The sequence below is a fragment of the Sander lucioperca genome, chromosome 4, assembly GCF_008315115.2.
Source record: "Sander lucioperca isolate FBNREF2018 chromosome 4, SLUC_FBN_1.2, whole genome shotgun sequence".
Classification (NCBI taxonomy): domain Eukaryota; kingdom Metazoa; phylum Chordata; class Actinopteri; order Perciformes; family Percidae; genus Sander; species Sander lucioperca.
This window is the reverse complement of record NC_050176.1, coordinates 43,325,579-43,351,504: the sequence shown is the minus strand read 5'-3', so window position 1 is coordinate 43,351,504 and position 25,926 is coordinate 43,325,579. Positions and strand designations below refer to the sequence as shown.

General features: G+C 40.0%; 1 protein-coding gene across 4 annotated transcripts in view; it reads right to left on the bottom strand.

The window, feature by feature from the left end:
* Window positions 1–24,165, bottom strand: part of plppr2b (phospholipid phosphatase related 2b) — a 55,982-nt gene extending 31,817 nt beyond the window's left edge. The window contains exons 1-3 of one of the 4 annotated variants that reach the window (XM_031285952.1): window positions 23,573–23,677; window positions 22,449–22,578; window positions 18,798–18,908 (exon numbers count right to left, since the gene is read on the bottom strand). In XM_031285952.1, coding sequence (XP_031141812.1) covers window positions 18,798–18,908 — 111 coding nt within the window. In that variant the 5' untranslated portion in view covers window positions 22,449–22,578; window positions 23,573–23,677. Of the gene's footprint in view, window positions 1–889; window positions 898–18,797; window positions 18,909–22,448; window positions 22,579–23,572 lie in introns of those variants that run through there. The other 3 variants (XM_031285954.2, XM_031285953.2, XM_036000205.1) reach the window with 3 other exon arrangements.
* Window positions 24,166–25,926: the final 1,761 nt, after the last annotated feature.

Genomic DNA, 25,926 nt, shown 5'->3' with positions numbered 1-25,926 from the left:
GCGAGGGAGGAAGGTGTAGAAAGGTGGGAGCAAGCGAGCGAGGGAGGTCTATGAACACCCATCAAAGTTTAAACAAACATTTGAAGACAACAGCGGAAAGCCTCCCTGGGAGATTATGCATGTTGTTTTGCATCTACTTCTGCGCTACATGAGCATTAACATTGGCTGTGCTTATTGAGGATGTCAGTCTGAGAGATTTAACAACCGTTTGTGCGGAATAATACATGAGAAGACACGTTATAACACTTAATATTCATTCTGGGACAAGATTATTACAGGAAAACTTCTCAGTATGATTAAAATACAAACGTTTCAGTAAATGGAGCCATCTCTTTTCTTATTAACACAAGAGGCTTAGGCTTAGAGCTCTTAATGACATTACATCTCCCTTCCCTGCCACATGAACAAATATCAACTTCCTGTACACTCTGCACTCTGTTGTTTGTCTAAATATTAATAAAGGTCAAAGCAACTTCAAGTTGATGGTTTCTAATTAGCACATCCTGCACAGGTCACCTTGGAATAATAATTGGCATAATACATTATTTCTAAAGCACCGTGTGCATGTGCAGTTTGAAACTACTGTGAAACTTCAGCAGCAGGAGGGTCAGGGAGGGTCAACACAGGCTGACCTCATTCTGTCTCATCTCCAAGCAGGTTGTTTATTCAGGGTCGTCACATGGCAGCTATCTCTAAGTGTCAGTGCACACTTTTTGAATTTCACACAGAAACTTATTTTTCACAGCCAGTGCCGATTCATTTCTGTTTTATTGTCCCCAAAATCTCCCAATCGTGATTAAAATAAACAACATATAAATGATTTTTGAGTGATAATATAGAACTGTATTTCTTGTCTAATATGCCTCATCCTCAGTCTGTCACCTGTCACCTCCACTAAGAGGACTGTTGACTTTGTTGGTCCACAAGTCCTTACCTGACCCTTTGAGTCTCTTTCCTTATAATCATTCAGATTTCAGACCTCATATCAACTACCTCCCCTTTTCAAAATGAGTAAAATAAATGATTTTTTTGATGATGTATTTGTAGGAGAAACATTTCAAAGCAGTATGTTGCTGTTCTAAATCCAAAGTTTTAATTCAATTTAACTTGTGCTGGCTTTATACTTGTCTGTTCAAGATTTACTCTCAGTGATCTCTCAGCTCAATCCAAATCTTTAGTGATCATTTGGGAAATCTGGCTTGCAGATAGGGTTTAAGGCAAAGCACCTACAGTAATAAATTGCCACATTGAATAGAATTGCCAATTGATAAAACCAGCATCAGAGTTACATCCATATAGTGCGACAACAAGTCCTCTAAATTAAAAGACAAAATCCATCATTTGTCCATGCCCTCTAGAACAACACATAGAATCGTTTTCTGATCTTAAGCTCCTATCGGCTGGACAACATCATTTGTCTTTCCCTTTAAAACTATTACAAATCAGTTTTATGTAGGGCTGTCAGCATTAACGCGTTAATCGTGATGCGATTAAGGTAAGGTGACCAGATTTCTGAGACAAAATCCGGGGACATTTTCAGCTCAGAAGCGTAAATACCTCCAAAACAGGTAATTTTTTTATCTTTGTAAACTTAAAACGGGGACACTGCCCCAGGGGCGTCACTAGACCTAGAGCTGCACTGGGGCATAAGCTCCCCTAGGGGGGGTCCATGGGCATGCTCCCCTGTAAGAAAATGCATCAATCTGGTGCACTTTGAAAAGAAATTCAGAGGTTAGACTTGATTATTCATATATTTATGAATGGGAATATTTGTGCTGTAGCCTGAGCTATTTTGCACTTCAGAATTTTAACCATGCACACACAGGTGGAATAGTTTTTTTCTTCATATTTTTCCATTAATGTCACTAGGAAGCATACCAGTAGAATATATTCATATTTGTAAGTGGGATACATATAAGTAAGTGGGATTGTCTGGAATATGGCAATATAATAACCATTATGGTGGAATACACTGGCTAAGCAATTTACAAAAAACATCTGTGCTGACATAAATAGTTTACATGAGAATACATTATAAAGTTGTAGACCATGTAGAAATTTTGTTGCAATTTCAAAACTGGATTACTCAGGGACCGCTTGTTGTACTGATGCATGTGTTGAGTGAAGAGTTTGTGAGATATTTCACAGAGTAATGGGTGTGCAGAGATTTATGCAGAATGCAAATATGATAACATTTCATGTAAGTTCAGTGTTAATTTTCTTGCAATTTGTCACAGCAATGGGGTTAACACTTTTGCATGCGCCATATCCATGTCACATTCTCATTAAGGTCTGAGCCCCCTAAAGGTCTGATCCTAGAATCGCCCCTGCTGCTACTTCATACTTGTACTCACTACACCTCAGAGGGAAATGTTGTAATGTTTACTGCACTACATTTATCTGAGAGCTTTTGCTTTATTGCTTCACGCTGGGCTTGTTTCTGCAACAGCTCATTGAGTATCGGATACAATTAAAACTATTGAGGAAATATTTTCCTTTGACATTGGTCCAGTATTAAACGAGATCACTGCAGTCGGCAACGGCGAAACAAGCTACAATGTAAGTTAATAGGACGTCAATTGTACAACTTGTTTTTACGTTCATAAAAGTGCCTGTTTTGCCACTGACAGGCTCAGATTAATATTCTAAGTGTCTGACAACATTATGGAAAGTATTTCTAAGGAGGTCGACCTTTCTGTTAAAGAGTAAGATCCTTTTTTTAAAATATAAAAAGTCCGCGAAATTGTGTTCTCTGAGGCTTGCTCTGGCTGTCTTGAGCCTGTGCGTGTAGGGTGCATGACTATTTCATTCCAATTTCGGGTCTGTCAGTCACAGTGAAAACCGGGGACATTTCCGGGGACAGCTCCAGCTGGGGACAGGTCACCGAAACCGGGGACTGTCCCCGGAAACCAGGGACGTCTCGTCACCCTAGATTAAGGGCCAAGCATAATGCGTTAATTTGTTTTAATTGTATTAATCGCATTAATCCCATTTATTAATTTATTTTCACTTCACTTGGCTTTGCGTCGTGCCTAACAGGCTACTATTTTGCCGTACTTCCTCGTAACACATCCTGCTGCTGCAGAAATGTAGAAACTTTTAAAATACCGTTTTAAAAGTACCGCTTTAGCACCGGTATCCAAACCAAACAATACCCAACCCTAATATTGACTCTAGATTCAAATGTGTGACTAGATTAAATATATAATAAACAAATACAAATCTTAAAATCAAGTTCATAAAGTAATTTTCTTTGCATTCATTTGATTCCCAATCAAGATACACTGGTAAGAATTGCTTTCCATTGTTAATATGTACGTAAAAACAGTTCTGAAATGCAAAATAATAGAATTTTAATCATGTGATAAAACATGCGATTAATCGCGATTAACTATAGAAATTCAACGATTAATCGCGATCAAGAAAATGTTATCGTTTGACAGCCCTAGTTTTATGATGACAACGGTATGGTTATAGTCTGGCTGGGTTTAGGCACGAACACAACTTGGTTAGGTTTAGAGTAACATCAGGAGTTGGGTTAAAATTACTATTTTGTAAAGGTAAGAGGACCTTTGTAGCCATGGTTACAATCATAAACACATGGTTGTGGCTCAGGTGGTAAGAGCGGTAGGGCGACCGCTCTTACCTACCGATCGGAAGATTGGTGGTTCGATCCCTGGCCCTGCATGTCCATGTCGAAGTGCCCTTGGGCAAGACACTGAACCCTGAACTGCGCCATCAGAGTATAAATGAGTGTGAATGTTTCTCTGATGAGCAGGTGGCAGCTTCGGCCACCAGTGTATGAATGTGTGTGAGTAGTCGTTAAGACTAGAAAAGCACTATGTAAATACAGTCCATTTTCATTCCCATTCATGGTCATGGTTACAAAACAACAATGTTGATTATAAGTATGAGAGGAGAAACAAACATCGTTTCCCGTGTTAACGTCTCCGACCTCATTCCAATGCAGACTTTGTTGCTCTGTAATAACTCCCCTTACTTTTTCTTCATAGTTATTCTGGCTGCTAGAGGGCTTTGTTTCTTCTCCAATGTAAAGAAAATATAAACTAGTGTAGGTGGTTGCTGGTACGGCTAATCCCTGAAAATCAACACTAGGGATTCACTGAATCCAGATTTTTGGGGTTCGGCTGAATACCGAATCCACTGGTTAAGATTCTGCCGAATCCGAAGCTGAATACCGAATCCTACTCCCATTAAATATAACAACTTAATGTTGAATTCACATGCTCTTTTTACATCGTAGGGAAGCACATCGCTATAGCCAGATGAGTGACAATTTTGTTTGGCAAACTTTCGCTAACCAGTGTATGATGAAGGTGTTGTGAAATGCACTTAAATAAGAAATGCACTTAAATAAGAAATTCATGTTGTTTAGTCTAAAGGAAATGGTAAATTATAGTGTGATTCAAACTCACTATTTACATTATTTACAGTGCTTAATTTACAGCTGATATGTGAAAAGATACACAACCTTATTTGTTTAACAGTAATTTAGTTTTACTGCGAACCGTCACAGGAAGTGCTTTTATTTTGAAGTAGCCTACACGGAAGTTGTCTGTTGTGTACTCCTGCTAGCTTACTGAGATGAATGTGAGATGCTAGATGCAAAACATGTCATCAAGCTTAAGTTGTTCACTTTGTTTGTAAAACTGCAACATATTGAATAGTAAATGTTAACAGTAAAAGACAAGCGTTTTTGGTTGTCATTCGAAGCCATTCCACTAATTAAGGCTTGTTGTGTGGGTGAAATTAGAAAGCTAACGTTAGCTAACGAGCAGCAGCCGAGTAGGGTTCGGTTTGGTGGAAAAAAATTCTAAGGTTCGGCAGAAACTGAACCCCGTCAAAAAGCCCAATATTCGGCCGAATCCGAACCCGAATCCTGGATTCAGTGCATCCCTAATCAACACCCTTAACACACCCAAAGCTCTGTGCAACTTTTGACCATTGTCTGCACATTGTTTTCATACTCAAGTGTTTATAGATGAGAAGCTCTGTCACTTAACTTCCTCAATATACAGTAAAACTATATACTGTAGACAGCTGCACACAAACACACACAGCAAGTTTATTCATGTCCTAGATTACCCAAGCCTACTACTTCCAAACACAAAATGATAGAAAGTTGAGGTAAACTAATGCATAAAGCTGATTATGTATAATCTATAGCAAGCTAAAGACCCATATGTTCATAGACTTAAACACATGGCAATGACACAATGTTTGCTGTCATCTCTGACTCTGAATGTGAAAATTATTAGTTAGAATGGTTCAGCGGTGCAAGCATTAAATCTGGTTCATCTGTTCTTGTGAAATGAGAAAAAAGGCCATAATTAAATATCATACAAGATTTCCCCCCTAAACTCTTTCTCATTCTGTTTCATCTCAAAAGATCTGGCAGTTTAAGATAAAGACCTCAGACACTAACCCTGTCTGTGGCCTCTTCTTCTAGCAAATCACACACTCTTATCTTTTCTTTTTGAAATCAGTGGTACACCCGTCCAACTATAGAAGGACAAGGGCTTCTGTCCACATGTACATTTGATAAAACAAATCTTAAGAAGTATGCTTTTCAAAAATGAAGAAAAAAAAATGAAAGAAATGCCATGCATGTTTGAAAGCACAACATACAATACAACTCCCACTCAAACATACCCAGGTAAAAAAGTAGTATACTTTAGTGTATTAGAAATATGAATAAAGTACATGAAGTATAAAACAAGTATGCTTCTACTTGTTGTGCTTTATTTAAAGAGTATTTAATATGTACTTTTTAAAAGTATACTTCAAAATAGATGTAATTAAGTTCAACTTCAGAGTCCAAAAAGTAAGTATACTAATTTAGCAGTAATCAAATTATTTTTTAAATGTACTTTTTGAAAGTGTACTTTGTTGTTAATGTATTTTAAATTGTATAGAAGTTTATTTTTGTATAGAAGTGTATTAAATTTGACATACTTAGAAGTTAAGTAAAAGTTTCTGGGAGCAAAATCTAAACTGGTATCATCCTTTAGTATACTATCAGTGCAGTTTATATTGTACAATGCTTTTCATTATGAACAGTCACAGGCTCTTTTTGGTGTACAAAACACCATTGTCTAACTGGCATGTTTATGTTTTCTCCTTGTCACTACGTTTCTTTCACATTAGGATGTAACTGACAAGGACTCGTACAGTTAAACTCCAGTGGGAATTCTCTGCCTGGGTTGAGAAAATACCCAGCTCAACCCATTCAGTGTAGGGATCATCTTGGAAGGGTCTGTGGTAATGGATGAACTGACCAACCTGCCTCAGGCCTTTTGTGTCCTTTTCGTTTCACACACACAGCCGTTTCGGGTTGATCTACGCCCTGCACCTGGACTACCCCATGTGCATGAAAAACACTTTCAACTTTACTCAGCAGGTAATGCTCAAACTGGGTAGAAGTGAGCTGGAAGCGTAAAACGGGGTTCGAAATGGCTTTACTACTGCTCCAGATTTGTTTGCCCCAGTTTGTAATGTTGGACTTTTGTGTTGTATATGGCTTGGGGTATATATACATGTGTCCTATGGTATTTGCACTGATTTTTGCGCAATATTCCATGACAGACAGGCTCTGATTACATTTAATTCAAATGAGTTGGATATTTTGTGTGTTACTTTTGTGTGAGTAATAAAGATCCTTTTCTGAAATGCAATTTGTAATCTGTTGTTGTAATGCACTTGAAATTAATTGTAATATAATATACTTGTAGTATAATAGCAACATTTATGCTTAAGTATAACAAAATGGGGGTAAAAGTACAGATGAAGTATACTTCAAACACAATTCATTTCTTGCTAACACTATAATAACATTGCACTGAAAGTATGTGTCTATGATGTTTAGGTTGTTATTGAACTTCACTTCAAATACATTATTGTCATAGTGGGACACTTTAAAAGCACTAAATATAGTTAGGAAGTGCATTTATAGATCACTTGAAATATTACAGAGGCATACTAAATTAACATAGTATATAGTAACAAGTATGATAACAATATATACAAAATGTACTTAAACACAACTATAAGTTGAGCTGCAATGCCTTTTTAAGTGTATTTCCATTAGAATGGCGATATAATGCAATTGTACTGTAAGTGTGCTTAATTGCTTATGAATCTAGATTTTCATTAGTGTATTTCAGTGCACTTGAAGTTTGAAAAAAGTTGTTCCATTTTAGCATACTATTTACACTTGAAGTGTAGTCAAATATATGTTAAGTTGAATACACTTAACTATACTTGGATTTGACGAAAAAAGTACAAAATGTAGAAAATATACTTAGTACACTTTATTAAAGTATATTTTTAATAGATTTCTTTTTCACCTGGGTAAACAGCCTTGGAAACATTCAACTCAAGTGTGAAAAATAAGACAGCAATTTTACATGCTTTTCTTTGATAGAAGTAGAAAATGTTGGTCACACTCACTGTAATAAACAAATGTACACAATCTGCACATGTCTGATGCTTTCTGCACTTTTGACTTTCAAACCAGACCCTGCTTGTATCACAGCAAATGTAGAAATTTTGGTGATTTTTGTGTGATTCATACAGATTTGGTATTGCCAACTAACAACTTAAAAATCTGAGGTGGTTTCACCAACAGACATGACAAATGAGGGATTACATGCAATGGATGTCATGCAATGAACCCCAATTTGATTAAGCTACTAAAATCTGTCAGCATACATTTAGCCATAGGATGAAACCAGAGTTTTACAAAATAAGGCACATTAAAAATTATGACCTCTTTCTAGCTGACCCAGTAAACAAAAATGACTCATCAGGCCGTGTAATTAGGACTTAATGCTCATACCTCTGCACTTCAAAGGGAGTAAAAGCAAGGAAATCAAAGAGGCTAACACAGTATGGCACTGATGTGACAAAAACAGTAGAAAATATCATGCCCTCAAAAGCCCTTTAACCAGAAAAGGGCAAAATAAAATGCGACAATGTCTCCTGGGGCCAAACTGTGAGCTTGCACATTGTTGCATGTCTACCTTTGGTCTGTGTGTAGTGGCCAGATGGCAGAAAAGTCAACTGATAAAGTCAAACATGTTTACAGAAGGTGAGAATGTGTGGACGGAGGCTGGTGTTGAGATGACAGCACCCCGCTGGGAGACGACGAATGTCACACTGCTCAGGGAGAATAGGAGACATGCTGCTTCGTTTTGCTCTGATGATGTCTGATGTGTTTTTTGTCTAAAACGTTTTCTGTAACTGCTGATCAGTCCTACACATCGGCTTGGAGGATTTTGGTCCATTCCTCCTCACAAAACTGCTTCAACTCAGTGATGTTGGTGGGCTGCCTTGCATGAACTGATCTCTTCAGATCTTTCCACAACATTTCAATTGGATTAAAGGTTCAGTAGGTAACTTTTACAAAAAACATTTTGTCATATTTGCTGAAACTGTCACTATATCCTGACAGTAGCACGAGACAGAAAAGAAAAAAAAAAAATCTATGAAAATAACTTTCTTCTGCCTTCTCCTGGTGCTCCTAATGGCATTTGCTAGTTTTCAACGCACCCAGAAAGAAACAAACACACACCACCCTCTCCTCACACATACTCACTCATCTGCATAAATCACATGTAAATGATGGAAAAAAGCCACAAAAACAACCTACTGCATGACATAGAATGGGTAACAAGCAAATGAATGAGCTTGACTGCCGCCTGCTGTCACTGGATTGTATTACAACATACTGAGCAAGACAAGTGCAAGATAGTTGGGCCAACTGACAGAGGAAAGTGGACGAGCCAGAGGGGTTGAGCCTTAAAGAGAGAACTGGGAGAAGCAGCAGAGGGAAAGTAGAAGAAGATAAACAGACTGATAAAACGGTTACTGAGACATTAGTATATCACAGAATACACCGGGGTGAAGTCAAGTGTGCTGCTAGGAAATAAAACCAAGGAAGGCAGCACAGAGAAGAGAAAACAAAAGGGCAGAGGAGGTGAAAGATAGCAAATGAGGATGTATGAGAGGGTGAAGTGGAGAGAAAGGAAAAATACAAAGAAGGAACAAAGGAAAGGGAGAGGATCAAAGCAGGCATTCATCTTCTGGGCACCCACATGCCCTCCCCTCTTTTCTCCCTCTCCCTTCTTCCACCTCTTTTGTTTGTCTGGGTGTGTTTTATCACCATGCCTAGTTGATCTTAAACTCATCAGCTTTTTTTTCCTCCTTTCATTATCTGTCAAAAAACATCTTTACCCAAATCATTTCTTAAACCCACGCTCTCTGTGTATCCCCTCTTTCTTACAGCATTTCCCTCCATGTCTCTCAATCATCCTCACTGTCAAAACTCTATCTGCTCTCAGACACAAACACTTTGTCTCTGTATGTGCTTCGCTCCCTTCAACCATTATTTCTCCTTTTCACTTGTCCTTCTCTTTAGGCAGCAACAATCAAATAATTCTACAAAATCCCCAGTCCTTAAGCAAACATGCCCCCGCATCTTACAAACGGAAGAATAAAAGCAGATGCAGGCTCGCACACAAACATGTTCCCTGAATAAAACCCTACAGTGCAATTAAACGTTTCATTCCAGAGCTCTCTGCTTACATATATAAACAACTATTATAATGTATTAATTATGTTTTAATAAACTATTGTCTAATTTGCATTCCTTTCTTCAGAAATAAAGACGATCGGTGTCTTTTAATGTGTTTTTTTAAGCACAGGCAATTCAATAATTTCACTGACAAGTTTGACTTTGATGTAATCTGTCCTTGAGCTGGAAAGGATGTCAATTTCATAAATGCTGAATATCTTGATTTTGGAACTCCACTGTTTCAATCTATTTAGCTGACATCATTCAGAGCAACATGGGCAGCAGTGAGAATCAGTCTGCATTTCTGTATCCTATAATTGCATGTAGCTCAGAAAGAATCAAGGGGAAAGATTTTATCTTACATAAGCAATTTTTTTTAGAGACATACTCCAGCAAAGATCTTATAGTTCTGTTTCTGATAAGATAATTTGGCCACGGCGCTGCAGCCTAGATATATAGGCGGCTATTCTATTCAATATTCACAGATTATACAAGCCTATGTTGTGATAAACGGGGTCTCTCGTCATCCCTCCCTTCCTCCCTGAATTGATAACAGGTGGGAAGCAGCCAGCTAACAAGTGTTTTAAACATCCACCCAGAGTGCAGAGAAATCCCAGCGCAGCAGACAGGCGGGCAGGTGCTATTCTTAGAGTCTGAGAGATAATGAGGGGGAAACTATAGGGAGAGAATAATGTGAAAACGAGCTGTTACTGTGTCTTTGTGGCGGGGTGTGTGTGTGCAATAATAATAATTTGTGCAAGCATTTTCAAAAAATGAGCATGAAAACACCCGAGAATTAATCAATAAAATTATATATATATATATATAATACGTTCAGGGATGTGATTCATTATTTTCTCTTTGCTGACTTTCTTATGTGGTTGAGACAAATTATTGAAAAATAGATTGATTTAAAAAAAGATGTTAAAGATAATCATTAGTTGTATAGTTAAAAAAACGGCTTAAAGGCAAATTGAAGTTAAGCTGCTTCTACATCAAGATGTAGTCTAACAGAAGAATTTGTAAGGTAAATCTGGAGTTAGTATGAAAAGGAGCACTACTAGAGTAGTTAAGTAAGCATTTTTTCTGCTTAGATACGAAGAAGGTGCGGGCACAGTTTGGTCGGGGGTGGTCTTGGCAAAAGTACAGCTGTTTGTAAAAAAAAAAAAAAAACCTCTTTAGAAAAGAGTAAACACATGCAACAAATGGGTTGCTCGGGGGAAGGAGATGTACTGAGGCATTATCAAACCCAGTAGGGAATATGGATAAGGTAAGCACATGTAGAGAGGAAGATGCTTTGTTGTAGGGAACTGTAGCAGTAGGTCTGATGCATTTAGGATGCTGTTCATTATTGGAGCAACCGATGCTGTGCTGCCTTCACACCTAAACCAAAAAACAGTGAAAGATGTCACTTGCTTTCCGTGCTCACACACAGCAACACGAATCCTGTCAACAAGCAGGGTAAGGTGTTTCTTGAAGTTGATGCACTTGGCAGCAAAATCAAGCATTGAAAAGCCTATGATCAGCAACAAGATAGATGAAACACAATAGAAGTTTGGTCTGTAATAATTTGGAGCAACCCTTTCTCCTAGAAATTATATTTATATACTACTAATTTTGCCAGATATTTCATGCAAGAAATACAATTGCCTTGTTGGATTATGCTCTGTGGCAAAGCTTCTTTAAATGAAGGAAAATCTGTGTTTGTGTACCTAACACAAGTTGTAGAGGGTTGGTCACACACATTTAATATCAACATTTTGGAACCTGCCAGACGTGTTTAACAATGTCTGCTAAGTATGTTGATAGAAAACCTAGTTGGGCATACAAAGTGCAGGAGACCGGGATTCACAAGGATCAAAATTGATGCACCAGAACCAGTGATCATTCTACTTCCTTGTCAAAACCTGGCACCTACGTTAAATCACAATGTAACTCTACCTTCAACAGTTCAGTCAGAGATTCAGGTGTGTTATGCTACAGTGGGTAGTAGCTGCAAATGTAGCCTCAAGCCGCTAGCCTCAGGCAGAGATAAGGAGTGGGTTACACAGGTCTGGCCTTGTATTCTTCAGCCCCAACCAACTCTGACTCGAGTGACATCACTCGAGTCAGCGATTTTCAGCAAAATCTCCCTGGAGATCCCTGGAGATTTTGTAATTCTGCACAAGACTTTATACAACTTTTTTTCACATACAGTATGCAGTAGCACTCCCAAAGACCTGTAAACAGACTTTGACAAGTAAAATTGTTCGCCTTTCATCTAGTACATAAACATAACCATAAAAAAGTTTAATCCTGCTTTAGTTGCTACAAGCGAATATCGCATTGCAAGAACTTGCCAGATATGTTTAACAACTTCTCCTCAGTATGTTGAAATAATACAGTTGAGGCAGAAATATACTTCCTTTAAAACGTATTTGCTGTTGCTAAGTAGCAGTATGCAAACTGAGATAGAAACCTATGCACCAAATATTTGCATAAAGTAAAAAAAAGTCATGAGAGAAATATTATGGACTAGGCAGAAATGACTGAGCAGGCACAAATTAAGTGTCTATAGGGAAGCTAGGCAATGAAAGATGTAAGCAGACATGAACCGAGACCTTAAAGTATCATCACAGACAGCACTGGGCCGTAGACCTACAGTAAAACATTATGTGGTCCGATGCTCAGCAGTCTGTTTACTCTACATAACTGGCTGTGCCACAAGAGGATGCAGCCAACAAGGCATGAGGAAGGAGCAGAGAGGAGGAGGAGGCTCAGCTACTCTGAGCTGGCAGTCGAGGCTGAACAGCAAAGCCAGGATGCAAAGGCTAGGTGCCATGAATTAGCAGCTATAGTACATCCACTGTAATGATTATCCTACTATACACGGGTTTCCTGTTTACAAACAATACTGGGTGCGTGCACATACCGGAGGCAGAAAGCCAGATTGGTAAACTAGTCTGCTACTGCGACAACCTTAAGTATTGAAGCTTTCCTTATTGTTTGTATTGTTTGTATATAAATACAATATGATTTTAGTTGGATCTGTTTGTCTGTCTTTAATTTTGCAGTGTTACTGTGATATATATGTATGGCTATAATTATCATTTTAGGCTAATGTAATAGCCAATGTTAGCAGCAGGGTTACCCCTGAGTATACCCTTATGGTTGGTTCATCTGCATCTGCATCTGCATCATCATAGCAATGTGTTGATAGCGTCGTTGTTTTCTTATTATAGTTTGATATGTCGCTATCAGCTGGCACATAAGCACTATTACAACTTGTGCAATATTGATCATTTGTTGGTAGATGGCGCGATCCATTTTGTCTAGCAAAACTTTGTTCGCAAATGTTTGCTTGAATGTTGTGCGATTCAGTGTGAAAATGAATGGAAACACCTTAAAATGTCTCAAATCAATTCGATATACCAATTTGACCACAAAACAGCATGTGACGTCATTACGCACAGGTTTTTATTCGCTTTAAAGCCGTTGGATGGAAACACACTTTCACCAGCTTTATTCACATGAGTTTTTTTACCGAACTTCAGATAATTCGATTGACAAGTGGAAGGAAACTTAGTCAAGGTCGTGGTTAGCTTGCCGAAACTCTACTGCCGCTGTCTCAGCAACGTTAGCTAATGTCTGCTAGCATACGTACAGGCAGTTAGCTTTGTGTGTAACGTAATAAAAACCCACCCATCTCGTAGGAGCGAAGCTTAATATTTCATTCAATAAAATTATGGTAGAAAAGAAGCACTAACGCCACAGGTCTTATGTTGACAACGTGGACGCAGATATAAGAAACTCCGAAGGCAGTCGTAATATTTACCTAGGCTAACACTGTTGCGCTAACGTTTGCAAAACATCGGCGTAGCTTTAGCTAGCAGTCTAAACTTGTCTCGAGTCCGGACCTTTAACTGTCTATGGTCCGGACTCGAGTACTACAGCCCTGACAGGTAGATATCACTTAGCTGAACAATTGAACAAGCTGCAACTTTTCTGATTGATATAATGGGAGCCTGACTCTTGCATATGACCCCAATCTGCCCTTCTTATGGCTTGAAGCCATAACCTCCGCCGGTTTTTGGCAAAAGCATGCGTCCCCCTAGGTATGTTAAACATCAGGCACCCATCAATGGCTCTGTTTGTACAATTACCATGCAACAACTCCTTGGCATTTTGACTTACACTATGTAAGTCGCTACTACTACTAGCAACACGAAACACGTCTTCTTTCTGCCTCCCGGTTGCGTGCGCAAGCAGTGATGACGTTGCCGAGAAATCCATGTTATGCTGCGTTCATAGACATCGGAAAAACATTTGTCTGAGTGAAAATGTCATCATTCACGTCCCTTCCTGTGGAAATCAGAGGTGGGGAAACTCTAGATTTTGCTAACCGAGTTTCCCAGTTGGTGACGCGTTGTTGACAACTGACGTTTGATGTAGGCGACTTTGGTTCACTGAACATATTTCAATGACAATAAACTGTTTAATGTGGACAAATGCCTCTGCCAAGAAACATACACAGACATAACATGTTTCAAATTATTCATAAATAGGCCCATGTATAAAAAACCAACACCTTATCCGTGTCCTTTCCCATTCGTTGTCCTGCAGATAACACAAACAAACACCTGTCCGTGTGCTGTTTCTATGCTCGTATAAGAAAACAGCAGCAAATCTTTTGTTATTGTGGCCTCCATGTTTTCACACACCTGATGCTCTAGACTATGGCCAATCATTGGTGGCAGTCATGCAACTAGTTGTTATGCCAAACACCAATATAACAGAAGAAGAAGAACACGCATCCTGGCCATGTGAACACTGGCAGATGGAAAAACAACGTAATCACGGGAGCGGTCCCTGTTATTCCCAGGTGGCATGAACGCAGCATTACAGCTGATACCACACACTACCACTCACTGGCTGCAAGTTGTATGCTCAGTAAGATCCACTCAAATAATCCACTTGTAGTCACTCTGACTTTCAGAAGTCAGCTTCAGTACATATGTTCACAGGAGGCCTGTCTGGCCTAGATCACACCAACTTACAACCCTCCTTCCATCCACCAGTGTCTATAGCAAGTCAGAAATCAGTTGTATCAAAATTACTTTTTAAAGAGGGTCCTTTGAAGCAGTGCATCTGTTAGGCTGCAGCCCAGTCTCTTGTGTGGCTTTGCAGCATGATGGCAGCAACAGCAGCAGCATGGAGTGAAAACAAGAGAGAAGAGTAAAGACACAGAGCTACAGTATGCAGCTAAAAGCAAAATTGTGTGAAATCTCACTCGTTTGTATAGGAAACTGATAAGGCCAGTTGTCACATTTTAATCTAGAAGAAGAAGAAAACAATTACTATGGGAGACAGAGAGAAGACAGTTGAAGGAGAAACATGGAAAGTGAAAATAGAGGAGCGAGAGATACATTAATCAAAGTTAGAGACAGTAGATTTAGGGGCTATTCACACAGAGACGTTTTTTGGTGTAAACGCACAATGGCGGACTACATGCTTGTGTTCCTGCTGGAGAAGATATTGAGCCTATTAGGGTTACTAGGGCTGTTTGGTTTCTTCTTCTACTGTCTGTTTGTATACAGCGCGTAAGCTTTATGCGCATGCTCCGCCTCTTCTTCTCCGTTTTTGGTGAATTTCTGTAGCAGAAACAGCGCCACCTATAGGCCTAGAATATGAAGTAGCGTGTTGAGTCATTTACAAATGGATCCGTTTGGATGCAAACATTCTTGAAACGATGCCAGGGAAGACAGGGGAAAAAAAGATAATTTTGGTACGTGTGAACGTGGCCTAGGCAGTGTTGAACTGACAGCAGGACTTGACCGCGAAAGAGGAAAAAAGCCATCAAGATAAAATGATAACGGAAGAGAGAGCCTGACAGTGAGAGACAGAGAGTTAGATTGTGGTAAAAAGAGGGAAAGAGAGAGGGAGTCAGCAAAAAGATCACAAGAGAGAAAAAAGAAATAAGACTGGCCGTTTGAATCGGGAAAAAAAATTGGGTAATGAGATGCTAATGTAACAACAAAAGAGTGAGTGCCCTCCGGGGGGAGCTATGCTACAGCAAGCTGCTTCAGTATGAACACATTAGAGGGGGGAATAGAATTTAAAAATGCCCTTTATTAAACTACTGCAATGTACACAGATTCATTCAAGCGCATATATAGTCATTAAAGTCAATTTAGATTTACATCTCCCCACCTCTGGCCCTGTTTAAACAAAACAAAAACAATAGATGCACCCCTGGAGAGAGGGGCGATTACAGTAAGGTGACAAAATGGGATAGCAACTGCAAAGAGCAGAGACAGTATCAGCTGCACGTAACTCCTCCTGCTGCACTCCACAGAGTCTAGATGTGCATGTTACCCTCCGCTGTGTGATATGAGGTGAGCATGAGGACAAGGTCTACGTGCCCTGAGAGGAAGGGGTGAACAGAAACGAGGGGAGAAATGAAAAGAACAACGAAGAAGCGATGGAGACCCACGAGGGAACATGAAGCTGGAGAGGAGGAATGGGGAGAAAGGAGGTCTTTGTGATAGCAGACAGGCTTGTGAGTGGGAGGAGGAGATGAAGCTTTACAAGTAAAGGGGTTATAATGGAGAGATCCATCGTGCAAAAGATGTAATTACTCAAAGGAATAAATGAAGGAGAGGAGTGATGTGGAGGATCTGAATAAAAACAGTGACTGGGCAGTACTCAAGAGACCCTCAAAGAGAATACTGGAGGAGGGGAGGAGCACCATTGACAGATATAAGCCTAAAGATAGCATAGACACACTAAGAAAAAATTAGAAAGCTGGAAGATCATTATAACAAGTCCTCAAGAGGATGCTGAGAATGAGCCAATACCAAAGCATGAAAAACAATGAAAGAAAAGAAAAGCAAGCTAAGACCTGCAGGGATTGTGAGATATTTGTGCTATAAACAGATGCAGCGGTAACAGAGGTGTGTGTTGTTGAGGAGTGTTATGTGGAAAGAGTGTAGGATTCATGTATTTAGTGAGGCACAGAGAGCGGATGAAAAAAAGCTGTACTGTGATCTCAAGAGGATGTTGTGAATGAGTGAATGAGTACAAAGAAAAGAGAGGAAGAACGAGGTTGAAGAAAATCCTTCAGGAGATTCCGTTGAGGTGCTACAGCAGGTGCACTAAAGAAAGATGCAGTTTACACTAGAAACTTTAAAAAACCCTAAACGAGGCCAAGTTTTCACAAGATCTGTGTTTACCTAAGTTTGTTCAACCGGTGGGACACAAAAATGTCCATATCTGTCCTGAGCTCTCTTGTTTGGCTCTGGGCTATATCTACAATTGCAAAACATGAACCTCTGACTCATCTAGTCAACTTTCTATGGCACCATTTGACTTTCCACCAACCTCAAGCTTTAATATTTTAACCTGTATAAGAATGCAACATCAAATTTTTTGGGTGAATTCAAAAGACTGTATTTTAGTTCATAAAAACAGCTAATTCAGCTATCGTTGCTGTAGCTCAAAGGACCTGCAGGCCTGGAGCGTGTTAGCGGCAGCACGGGCTAATTGGGTTTCCGTTCTTAATTAGGCCAATTAATTAGAAAATGCAGCTGAGGCCATGAGCGCTCCATCAGGTCATTTAGGGATTACAAGGAGAGAAGAAGAGTCTGGGGAAGGGCAGAGGAGTGGAGGAAAGGAATTGAGCAAAAAGGTCACTCGAGAGGGTCTTTTTTGCGGGAATACCTCAGTGATAGACCCCTTCACCCTCCCGCTGAATGTTATCTCAAATTGATTCGCAGACTGAGGTTAATTACCCATTTGTGACAATATAGCTAATTCATGCAATTTCCCAATTGAAGCTCATTGTTGTTAATCTGCCATGAGAAACGTGAAATGATGGAATAAAGAGATGTGGGAAGAAATAGAAGAGAAGAGGAAGAGGAGCATTCAGAGGCAGAAGATGGTAAATGTGCTTTCATGTGTCCATCAATTTGCTCTGTGTGACTCCACACAGTATATAGCTAACTCTTCATTTCTGCCCACTTTCATGTACAACCTGCATCTACACAGCATACTGCACATAACTTTGCCAACTGTACAGGGGCAGCTGGTCCCCCCCACTGTAGGGCCTTGCCCCCCCCCCCACCTGCCCCCCTAACTTTGGTGTTCCAAAAACTGTGTTTGTAAAAACAAACTGCCACTATGTCCAAAAGCTTCTTAAAACATTGAAACAAACAATTACTTTATATTAATTAAAAATAATTGTAGATGTAATCTTAGACCCCTGCCTCTCAAATATTTAGCTACGTCCCTGCATCAAACGTGCAGAGCGGCATTCGCAAAGACTGGAGTGACTGAGCTGCCTCCGAGCCTCTGAAGGTGAAGTCAGTTTCCCCCGGTGAAGTTTAAACACGTTTAATTAAATTAAATTTAAAGTTAAATTTGTAATAAATGTAATGTATGCTAAAGGCGAGTCAGCATCAACAACAGCACGTCTAAAAGCATTCTGCCCTTTGATTAGTTTTGATTTTAGATTTAAGACAAAAACAGCATAATACAAAATATTACAAACTGCCATGTTTGAATTCACAACGTTTACAGAGGGTCGCCGTTTTAGTGGTAAATATGATCAAGCCATTTAATTCAATTCCAGCTAAATTAAATTTTATTTATAGTATCAAATCGTAACAAATCATTGGTTCTCAAGACACTTTACAGATAGAGTAGGTCTAGACCACACTATAATTTACAAAGACCCAACAATTCCCCCAAAAGCAAGCATTTGGTGTAACAGTGGCAAGGAAAAACTTCCTTTTGGGCAGAAACCTCAGACAGACCCAGGCTCTTGGTGGGCAGCCATCTGCCGCTGCCGGTTGGGACACAGAGACGGATACAGATATAGAGAATTATGAATCATAATAATTATATCAGTTGGTATGATGAACGGTGGCAATTATAGTAACAATAACGATAATGGAACTATGACTAGAAATAATAGTTGTAGCAGTTCAGGGCGTAGCAGGGTGTTGCGGTGCATAATTGGGCATAGCAGTGCGTTTACATATGGGGGTTCCCATTTATCGTCTTCCCCTGCCACCCTGCCAAGATCTCTCGCTACCCCTTTGCCACCCCATGTCAAATTTTCTAGACTGTACAATATCAGCACAGTCAAGTCTGATGAACAAAACAGGTGAACCATGGTGCTGCATGCTGGTCCCTCTTGAACAAAATGTGTCCAAACACTCACCTCCACAAAGAGGAAGCAGGGCACGATGTAGGTGCTGGTCTTCTGCTGGCCGCTGTCTTCAGGAAGGCTCCTCATTGCTCTCCTCTGTGCTGACAGCTGACTGTCAATCATCTGTGGGGTCAAAAGTCATTGCAAAGCTTTAGTTAACTTAGTTCTGTTTAAATCGGAAGGATATGCTGGGTGCAGAGCTACTGAGCAGTAAAACACAAACTACTTCATGTTTGGCAAAAACTACAATTGCAAATTTTGAACTTGACATCGAAAAAATATATTATCACTCAAGCACAGACAAATATGTGAAATTCATAAAGATGTGGATCAAATAAAGTTGTGGAACATCTTTGATCATTTTAATGTAGTGCTCATAATAATAAACAATAAATGCAGTGTTTACTATGAGGGCAGCCTGGGTCTTTAAGAGAATTCAGAATTCAACCTTAAACTCATGCCAAGTCAACCTGTACTGTAAGTTTGGCTGTGGATAATAATTGACTTGTTTGTAAGGAAAGAGACCTGACTGGCACCTCGAATTAGTCATAACTTTGTGACAACAATTAGTCACTAAACAGTCGTATGAGTTCTAGAAGAACAAATAGTCTTTTTATATTCAGTGTCGGGCTGAGAGTAAATCTTAGGGTGAGAGTTTCATAGTCTGTTGAGTCGCAAAAGGAGTATAACTCTTTGGTGAACTATTTCTTTTTTACCTGAAGGTTCAGTATCTAGATCCTGTTTACACTTGTTTTAAAATGTGTTTCAGTGATCCAAAGACAAGTGGACAGCCAAAGCCCCTTGCCGTTCACACCTCATACGTCTCTAGCTGACCACTTGTGTTCAGATTTCATTACTGCCTACGTCACTTCCACTAGAAGATTAAAGGGCCCCGCGCACAGTTATTACGTCCACACGTTAGCGGTTGTGACGTTACAGCTGGAGATATTGTTGAGAACAGAATCCAACACATCTCCTTCCTTCCTTTTCTTTGAGCATTTGTGTCAAAATATGCTACTAGTTTAAAAAAAAACACACAAGTAAAACCTCCTAATACACAAAAATGTCCTTTGGCAGAAACATTGGTGCTACTCATATAGGTGATGCAGGGCAACAGTTGCCTGCATGCTATTATGTTCAATGCCAACATTCAAGGCCCATCTCAGCAAATAATTAACCATAAAATCAAGCAGTGGTGAAATGTAACTAAGTACATCTACTCATACCACGTTATGCTTCTTTATGCTTTCACTCCATTTCAGAGGGATATATTGTACTTTTTACACTTTATTACTACATGTATCTGACAGCTGTAGTTACTAGTCACTTTGCTGATTCAGATTATTAATACAAACTCAAAATCTAATGCAGTAATATGTGTGAGATCAAACCTTCACCATAAACAATAGAAGTCCATGTGTCTAACTTATTAAGATCTTCAATCATTATAAACACTCCTTACAGCTGGAGCTCATAATGTGATATCCACCCATTAGTAAACCAGGGAACTTCAACACTGCTGATAGCCTGTGTGTTCCATGTTGTAAATTTTATGAATAATTATGTCTGAGCACGAAAAGAGAATCCTCTCATCATCTCTAATCAGGGTTAAAACACCTATTTTTTATGTGCACAGCTACGTGTACACATGCACGACAAACACAAACTCACTAATATGCAGAGATGCCCACAAAGATACATTGTGCATCAATGCAATCACATGCACAGGTGCGTGCGCACAAACACGCACACACGTGCACATGCGTGCGTGCGCGCATACACACACACACACACACACACACACACACACACACACACTGTAGGCAATCAAAAGAATTGGGGTTGAGGTTATAAGGAGGAGAAGTAGAGTGGAAACAGAGGAGCGATGATCAAAAACAAAAACCTGACAGAAAGAGATAAGAGAGACAAAGCCATGATGCAGACGTTCAGAGACTCTTCAGAAGTGAAGAGGGTCGGGTGAAAGCAAGCAGACTCAGCAATGGGAAACAACAGCAATCAGGGGATAACAGGTAGAAGTTGAGGAAAAAAGTGTTAGTCCCCAAAGTGAGAATAGGAGACAGGGGAAGAGATGGTGGGGGAAGTTCGTGCAAGGAAGGACAGCTCATGAGATGCTCAGGGTTTTCTAACATGCTGAGTAATATCAAAGTTTTTGTTTTTAAGTTGAGGGACGCCTCAAAAGGCATTCAAGTATATCCTCTTTGAATCAAACAGCAAAGGCAGGGGTGGCCTCTAGCTCACCCAGTAAGAGCATTCGCCCCATGTTGGCCAAGTCCTGCAGCGGCCCGGGATTGAATCCGACCAGCGGCCCTTTGCTGCGTGTTATCCCCCATCTCTTTCCCCCTTTCATGTCTATCCACTGTCACTATAATAAAGGGAAAAAGCCCCCAAAAAATAATCTTAAAAAAAATAAAATAAAAAAAACAAAAGCAAATGCAGTTTTTCTTTGAAATCATGATTTTATCAATCGTAAAGCAACTGCCCTCAGCAGTCTTCAATATGATTTATCCATTTAAACACCAATTGGTTCTCCTCTAAGATATCGAGCCTATTCCCTCATCTCCTTGACAACAATTATCTTGCTGACTTTATGCCTGAGGGGAAATCTCCGCTGCTGTGTCAGCCCTTTCCCCAATCAATGGTCGTTTTTGATGAGCGGGGAGGAAGCCATTTCACAAGGTTGGAATGCGTCCATGTCTTCATCAGTGATATAGTAAAATGATACATTTGAAACAAGAAACATTGACAGGAACCACATTTGTTTTTATCTTGGAATTAATCCAATTCTTCAAAGTTCTTTTAAAGTAAAACATTATAATTCATGTTCACTCAAATACAAAAAATACGCCATGCAAAGTATTTACTATTAAGCAGTCTTGTAGTACTCGAGACCGGTCTTGGTCTCAAGACCAATTTTTGAAGGTCTCGTTTCGGATTCGACCGCATTTTTAGTCGGTCTTGTCTCGGTCTCAGATGAAGAGGACTCTGGATTTTATTTCAAGACCGGTCAAGCTAAATTGCCTGTGCAGCGTCTGATTTATGCCTACGTATGTGTTAAAACTTGCAAATGTAACCAGAAATTCGACTTATATCTAATTTGAAATGTGTCACCGTAAACCCCCCTCTCCCTGCCCCCTTTACACACACTCCCAAGAAAGTGAGAGCGGGAGACAGGAGAAAAAGCTCTGGCTGTCTAACACAAATCTGGTCTTGGTCTTGAGTCGGTCTTGATACACTCTGGTCTTGGTAATGACTTGGTCTCGGTTTAGGGTGGTCTTGATTTCAACACTGCTATTAAGTATTGCTGCAACATGTTTAAAGGAGAATTACACTATATGCATTAATAACTAAAACATTAAAGATGTAATACTCCCAGTAACCTAAATTCACTTAGATCCTGTCTCATCTCAAACAGTTTAACAGAAAAATTTAACATACATACATATTAAAGATTACTAGACTCCTAAACCAGCAACAAGCGGAGATTCAAAGAATTATTCAAATGTAGATATCCTTTTAAAAAGTGTATACAAATTGTAAAGCAAGCTGCACACCAGGAATACACCTGTCTGTATGACACAGCTACTGAATAATGTTCCTTGCAATTTTCATGTTGGTGATCAAATTCCTTCAAAATCACCTCACCTTGAACTTCCATTATCTGGCAATGAAGTCCCTCTCGGCTGTTTCTGTTCCACATCAGATATTTATCATCACAGTCCCCTATTTGTAACTTCACATGAGACTTGTTTATGGCAGCAAATGGTTGAAATGTCTGTAAATTGCAATGTTTGCAATGCAACAACTTAAATTTGCACAACCACACATACAGTATTTCAGTATGCATTGCGAAATGTTAGCTGAGTGACAGAGCAATACAGACTGCACTCGCTGTGTTTAAGTGTGTTAATTATTCATGCTGTGGTTCATGCTTGTCGCCTCATAGGAGGCACTATCCCACTACATTACATTACATGTTATTTAGCTGACGCTTTTATCCAAAGCGACATACAATTGCTCTGTATGTCAGAGTTCGTACGCCTCTGGAGCAACTAGGGGTTAAATGTCTTGCTCAGGGACACATTGGCTGATGTATTGCAGCGGGAATCTAACCCAGATCTCCCACACCATAGGCATGTGTCATATCCACTGCCCCACCCCCACTACTATCCCTCTATTCCAATTTAAGTACAAGCTTCTACTATAGTCGAGCCTCAGGTACAGCACAAAGTGACACTAAGTAAAGAGAAAACAGGTTGTGTACACACACACACACATACACACACAATGAGAAGCAATGTAAGTTGGCATGACTGACTGTCTCTTCTGTTGCTGTCCATGTTGTTCACTATGATGTGCATCTTTAAGCTCCGCACTGGCACCACGGCAACAAAAGACCCACTCACTATCTCGCTGGCACACACACAGGTGCATTCACACGCTTGCAGAGACTGATATTTAAAAAAACACCTGTATGCACAGGCTCACTCACACACACAAGCACAAGTGACCATCATCACAGTATTCATTACACGTCAACTTGTCCAACAAGTGGTTCCTTCACAGCTGATACATGTGCGTGTGTGTGTGAGACAGAGAGAGAGAGAGAGAGAACATAATGCACAGAATTGCTCCTGTGCTGCACCTCAGGTTCAACAATGTGGGTCGGAGAGATGCACGCACGCACGCACACACACACACACACACACCGTTTCCCAAAATAACAGTAAAAAAAAAGCAGGGCAGTTACTGGTTAGAAAAACTCTCACCTTAAATCTCTGTATGTTGGAAACAGTGCTGCTTCCCAGTGACCGCTGCCTCCTCCGAGTCTCCGTCTCTAGGAGGATTTGCTCCTGCAGCAGACTGCCATTCTGTGGTTGCGTTGTGGTCTCGGCTCTGCTTCTTTCTCTTTTCCCCTTTTTGTCTCTTTCAAAGCAAAACCACCCCTCACTTCCGCCGCTCCGCCACTGAGAAGCCCGCGGCACTGAGTGAGAATAGAGAGAGAGAGATAGAGAGCTTGCCCACTGCCAGGCACCCAGCCTCCAGCCAGCCTAGTCTATATCTGTCTGCACTCTGCCGCTAGGTCGCTAAGCTAAATATGATGATCTTCAACAGCACTTCAAGGCTAATTAGTCAAGTGAAGGGATCCACAGGCTTGGTGAGGGAGGCTGTTGCCGGTGGATATAAGGATAGAAGAGAGAGAGAAGGAGAGAGAGATTGTGTGTGTGTGCATCTGTATGCATGTAAGAGAGAGAAAGAAAAGGAAAGGCAAATAGGAGGAGGGAGAAAACAGAGAGTGGGAAGAGGGAATAAGAGAATGAGACAGCTGGAGAGGAGATAGAAAGCAGAAAAGAGCCAGCATGTGTATGAGAGAGAGAGACAGATGCAGAGAGAGTAAGGGAAAGAGTAAGGGAGATAGAGAAGGAGGTACTGTATGTGTGTCAGAGTCTGAGGCAACACAGTGGCTAGAATGGGAGCTACTGTGCACTTTAGTACCCCACAAAATCACTTTGACACTGGAAGACACCATAGGCTCTCTGAGAGTGTGAGTGCACAGGTGTGTGTGTGTGTGTGTGTGTGTGTGTGTGTGTGTGTGTGTGTGTGTGTAATTATGGGAACATGGAAAGTCAAAGCAAGAGTGAAAAAAAGACATTCTGAAAGTACAGTGTCAGTGTTTTGGTGTTTGTGTACGATGACAATAATAACAATGACAGCTCAGGTGAACTGGGATCACAATCCGGCTCAGCCCTCTGGACAGTAGACAGCGGGTTAATGATGCATCGTCAAGTGGAAAAGTGGAACGCATTCTGCACATGGCCTTATGTGGGTCAGAGGCGCTCAGGTGCAAGCTCACCAGCAGTATTTGGCTGTTGTATATGTGTATATGTGTGTGTGTGTGTGTGTGTGTGTGTGGCATGGGTTTACCTTTAACAAATGTTCTGCTAAAACAAAGACAGTGCATGTTTCTGTATATATATATATATATATATATATATATATATATATATGTATTGATGTGTGTTTGTACATGTTAAGAAATGCTACAATGGCACCAGTGGATTGTCAGACAGTGGGAAATTTCCCTCAGGCATTGCCACAAAGGTCTGTACTTAGTGTGGAATATTGTACATAATAGGCTGTGTTTCCATCCACCTGTTTTTGTGCACATTTCATCATGTTCTTCATTTTTTCCCATCATTTGGCGGTTGACTGGCGCTCTTTTAAGCATGTCATCTCATTGCGGCCTCTTCTTCTGCAGTGGTTAAATGGCACCTGACTCCCAATATTCGCTTAACAGTAGAGGATGGAAAGGCACATAAATTCACATTTTCTTTTGCTGATTTTCTGAATATTCGGTTACAATTTGTGTTTCATTTGGATGGAAACCTGGCCATAGTTATTCACGGCTGGCATATTGAGGTTTTATGCCTTCAATTTTGCATTGTATGTGAAATGTATTTAAATATGGGAAAATACGCTTAGTCACTTTCTTGTCAAGAGTTAGATCAGAAGATTGATACCACTCTCATGTCATGTCAGTAAATAGAACAAAATCCTCCTACCAGTACCTCTAACGCTCACTAATTAGCATGTTATCTTGTTTGTTTAATTCATACTTCATTTCTTGACCAGACGCAGTCACTTCCTGGAGTTTCAGATGGACAAAAAGAATAGTCCAGCATATAATCCCCCATAGAACCATGTTAGTTGTTTTACTTACTAGATTTTTGTATGGATTAAACAACCAAAATATAACATGTTAGTTAGTGAGCATCAGGGGTTCTGGTTGTCAGATTTAGTTACTTTTGGACAGAGCCAGGCTAGCGGTTTCCCCCTGTTTCCAGTCTTTATGCTAAGCTAAGCTAACCAGTTGCTAGAGCCTCATATTTACCATACATACACGCGAGTGGTATCAATCTTCTCAACTAATCTTTGGTACAAAAGTAAATAAGCATATTTCCCAAAATGTCACACTATTTCTTTAACATTTTAGGAAAGTAAATTTTATCGCCTCTCATATTTTAAATTTAGAATTAAATAAAATCTCAGGAGAGTAGGTGGCAAAGGAAAAACTGCATCCCTCTTGCCAATACAAATTTCCAAATACATATCCATGTCTTAC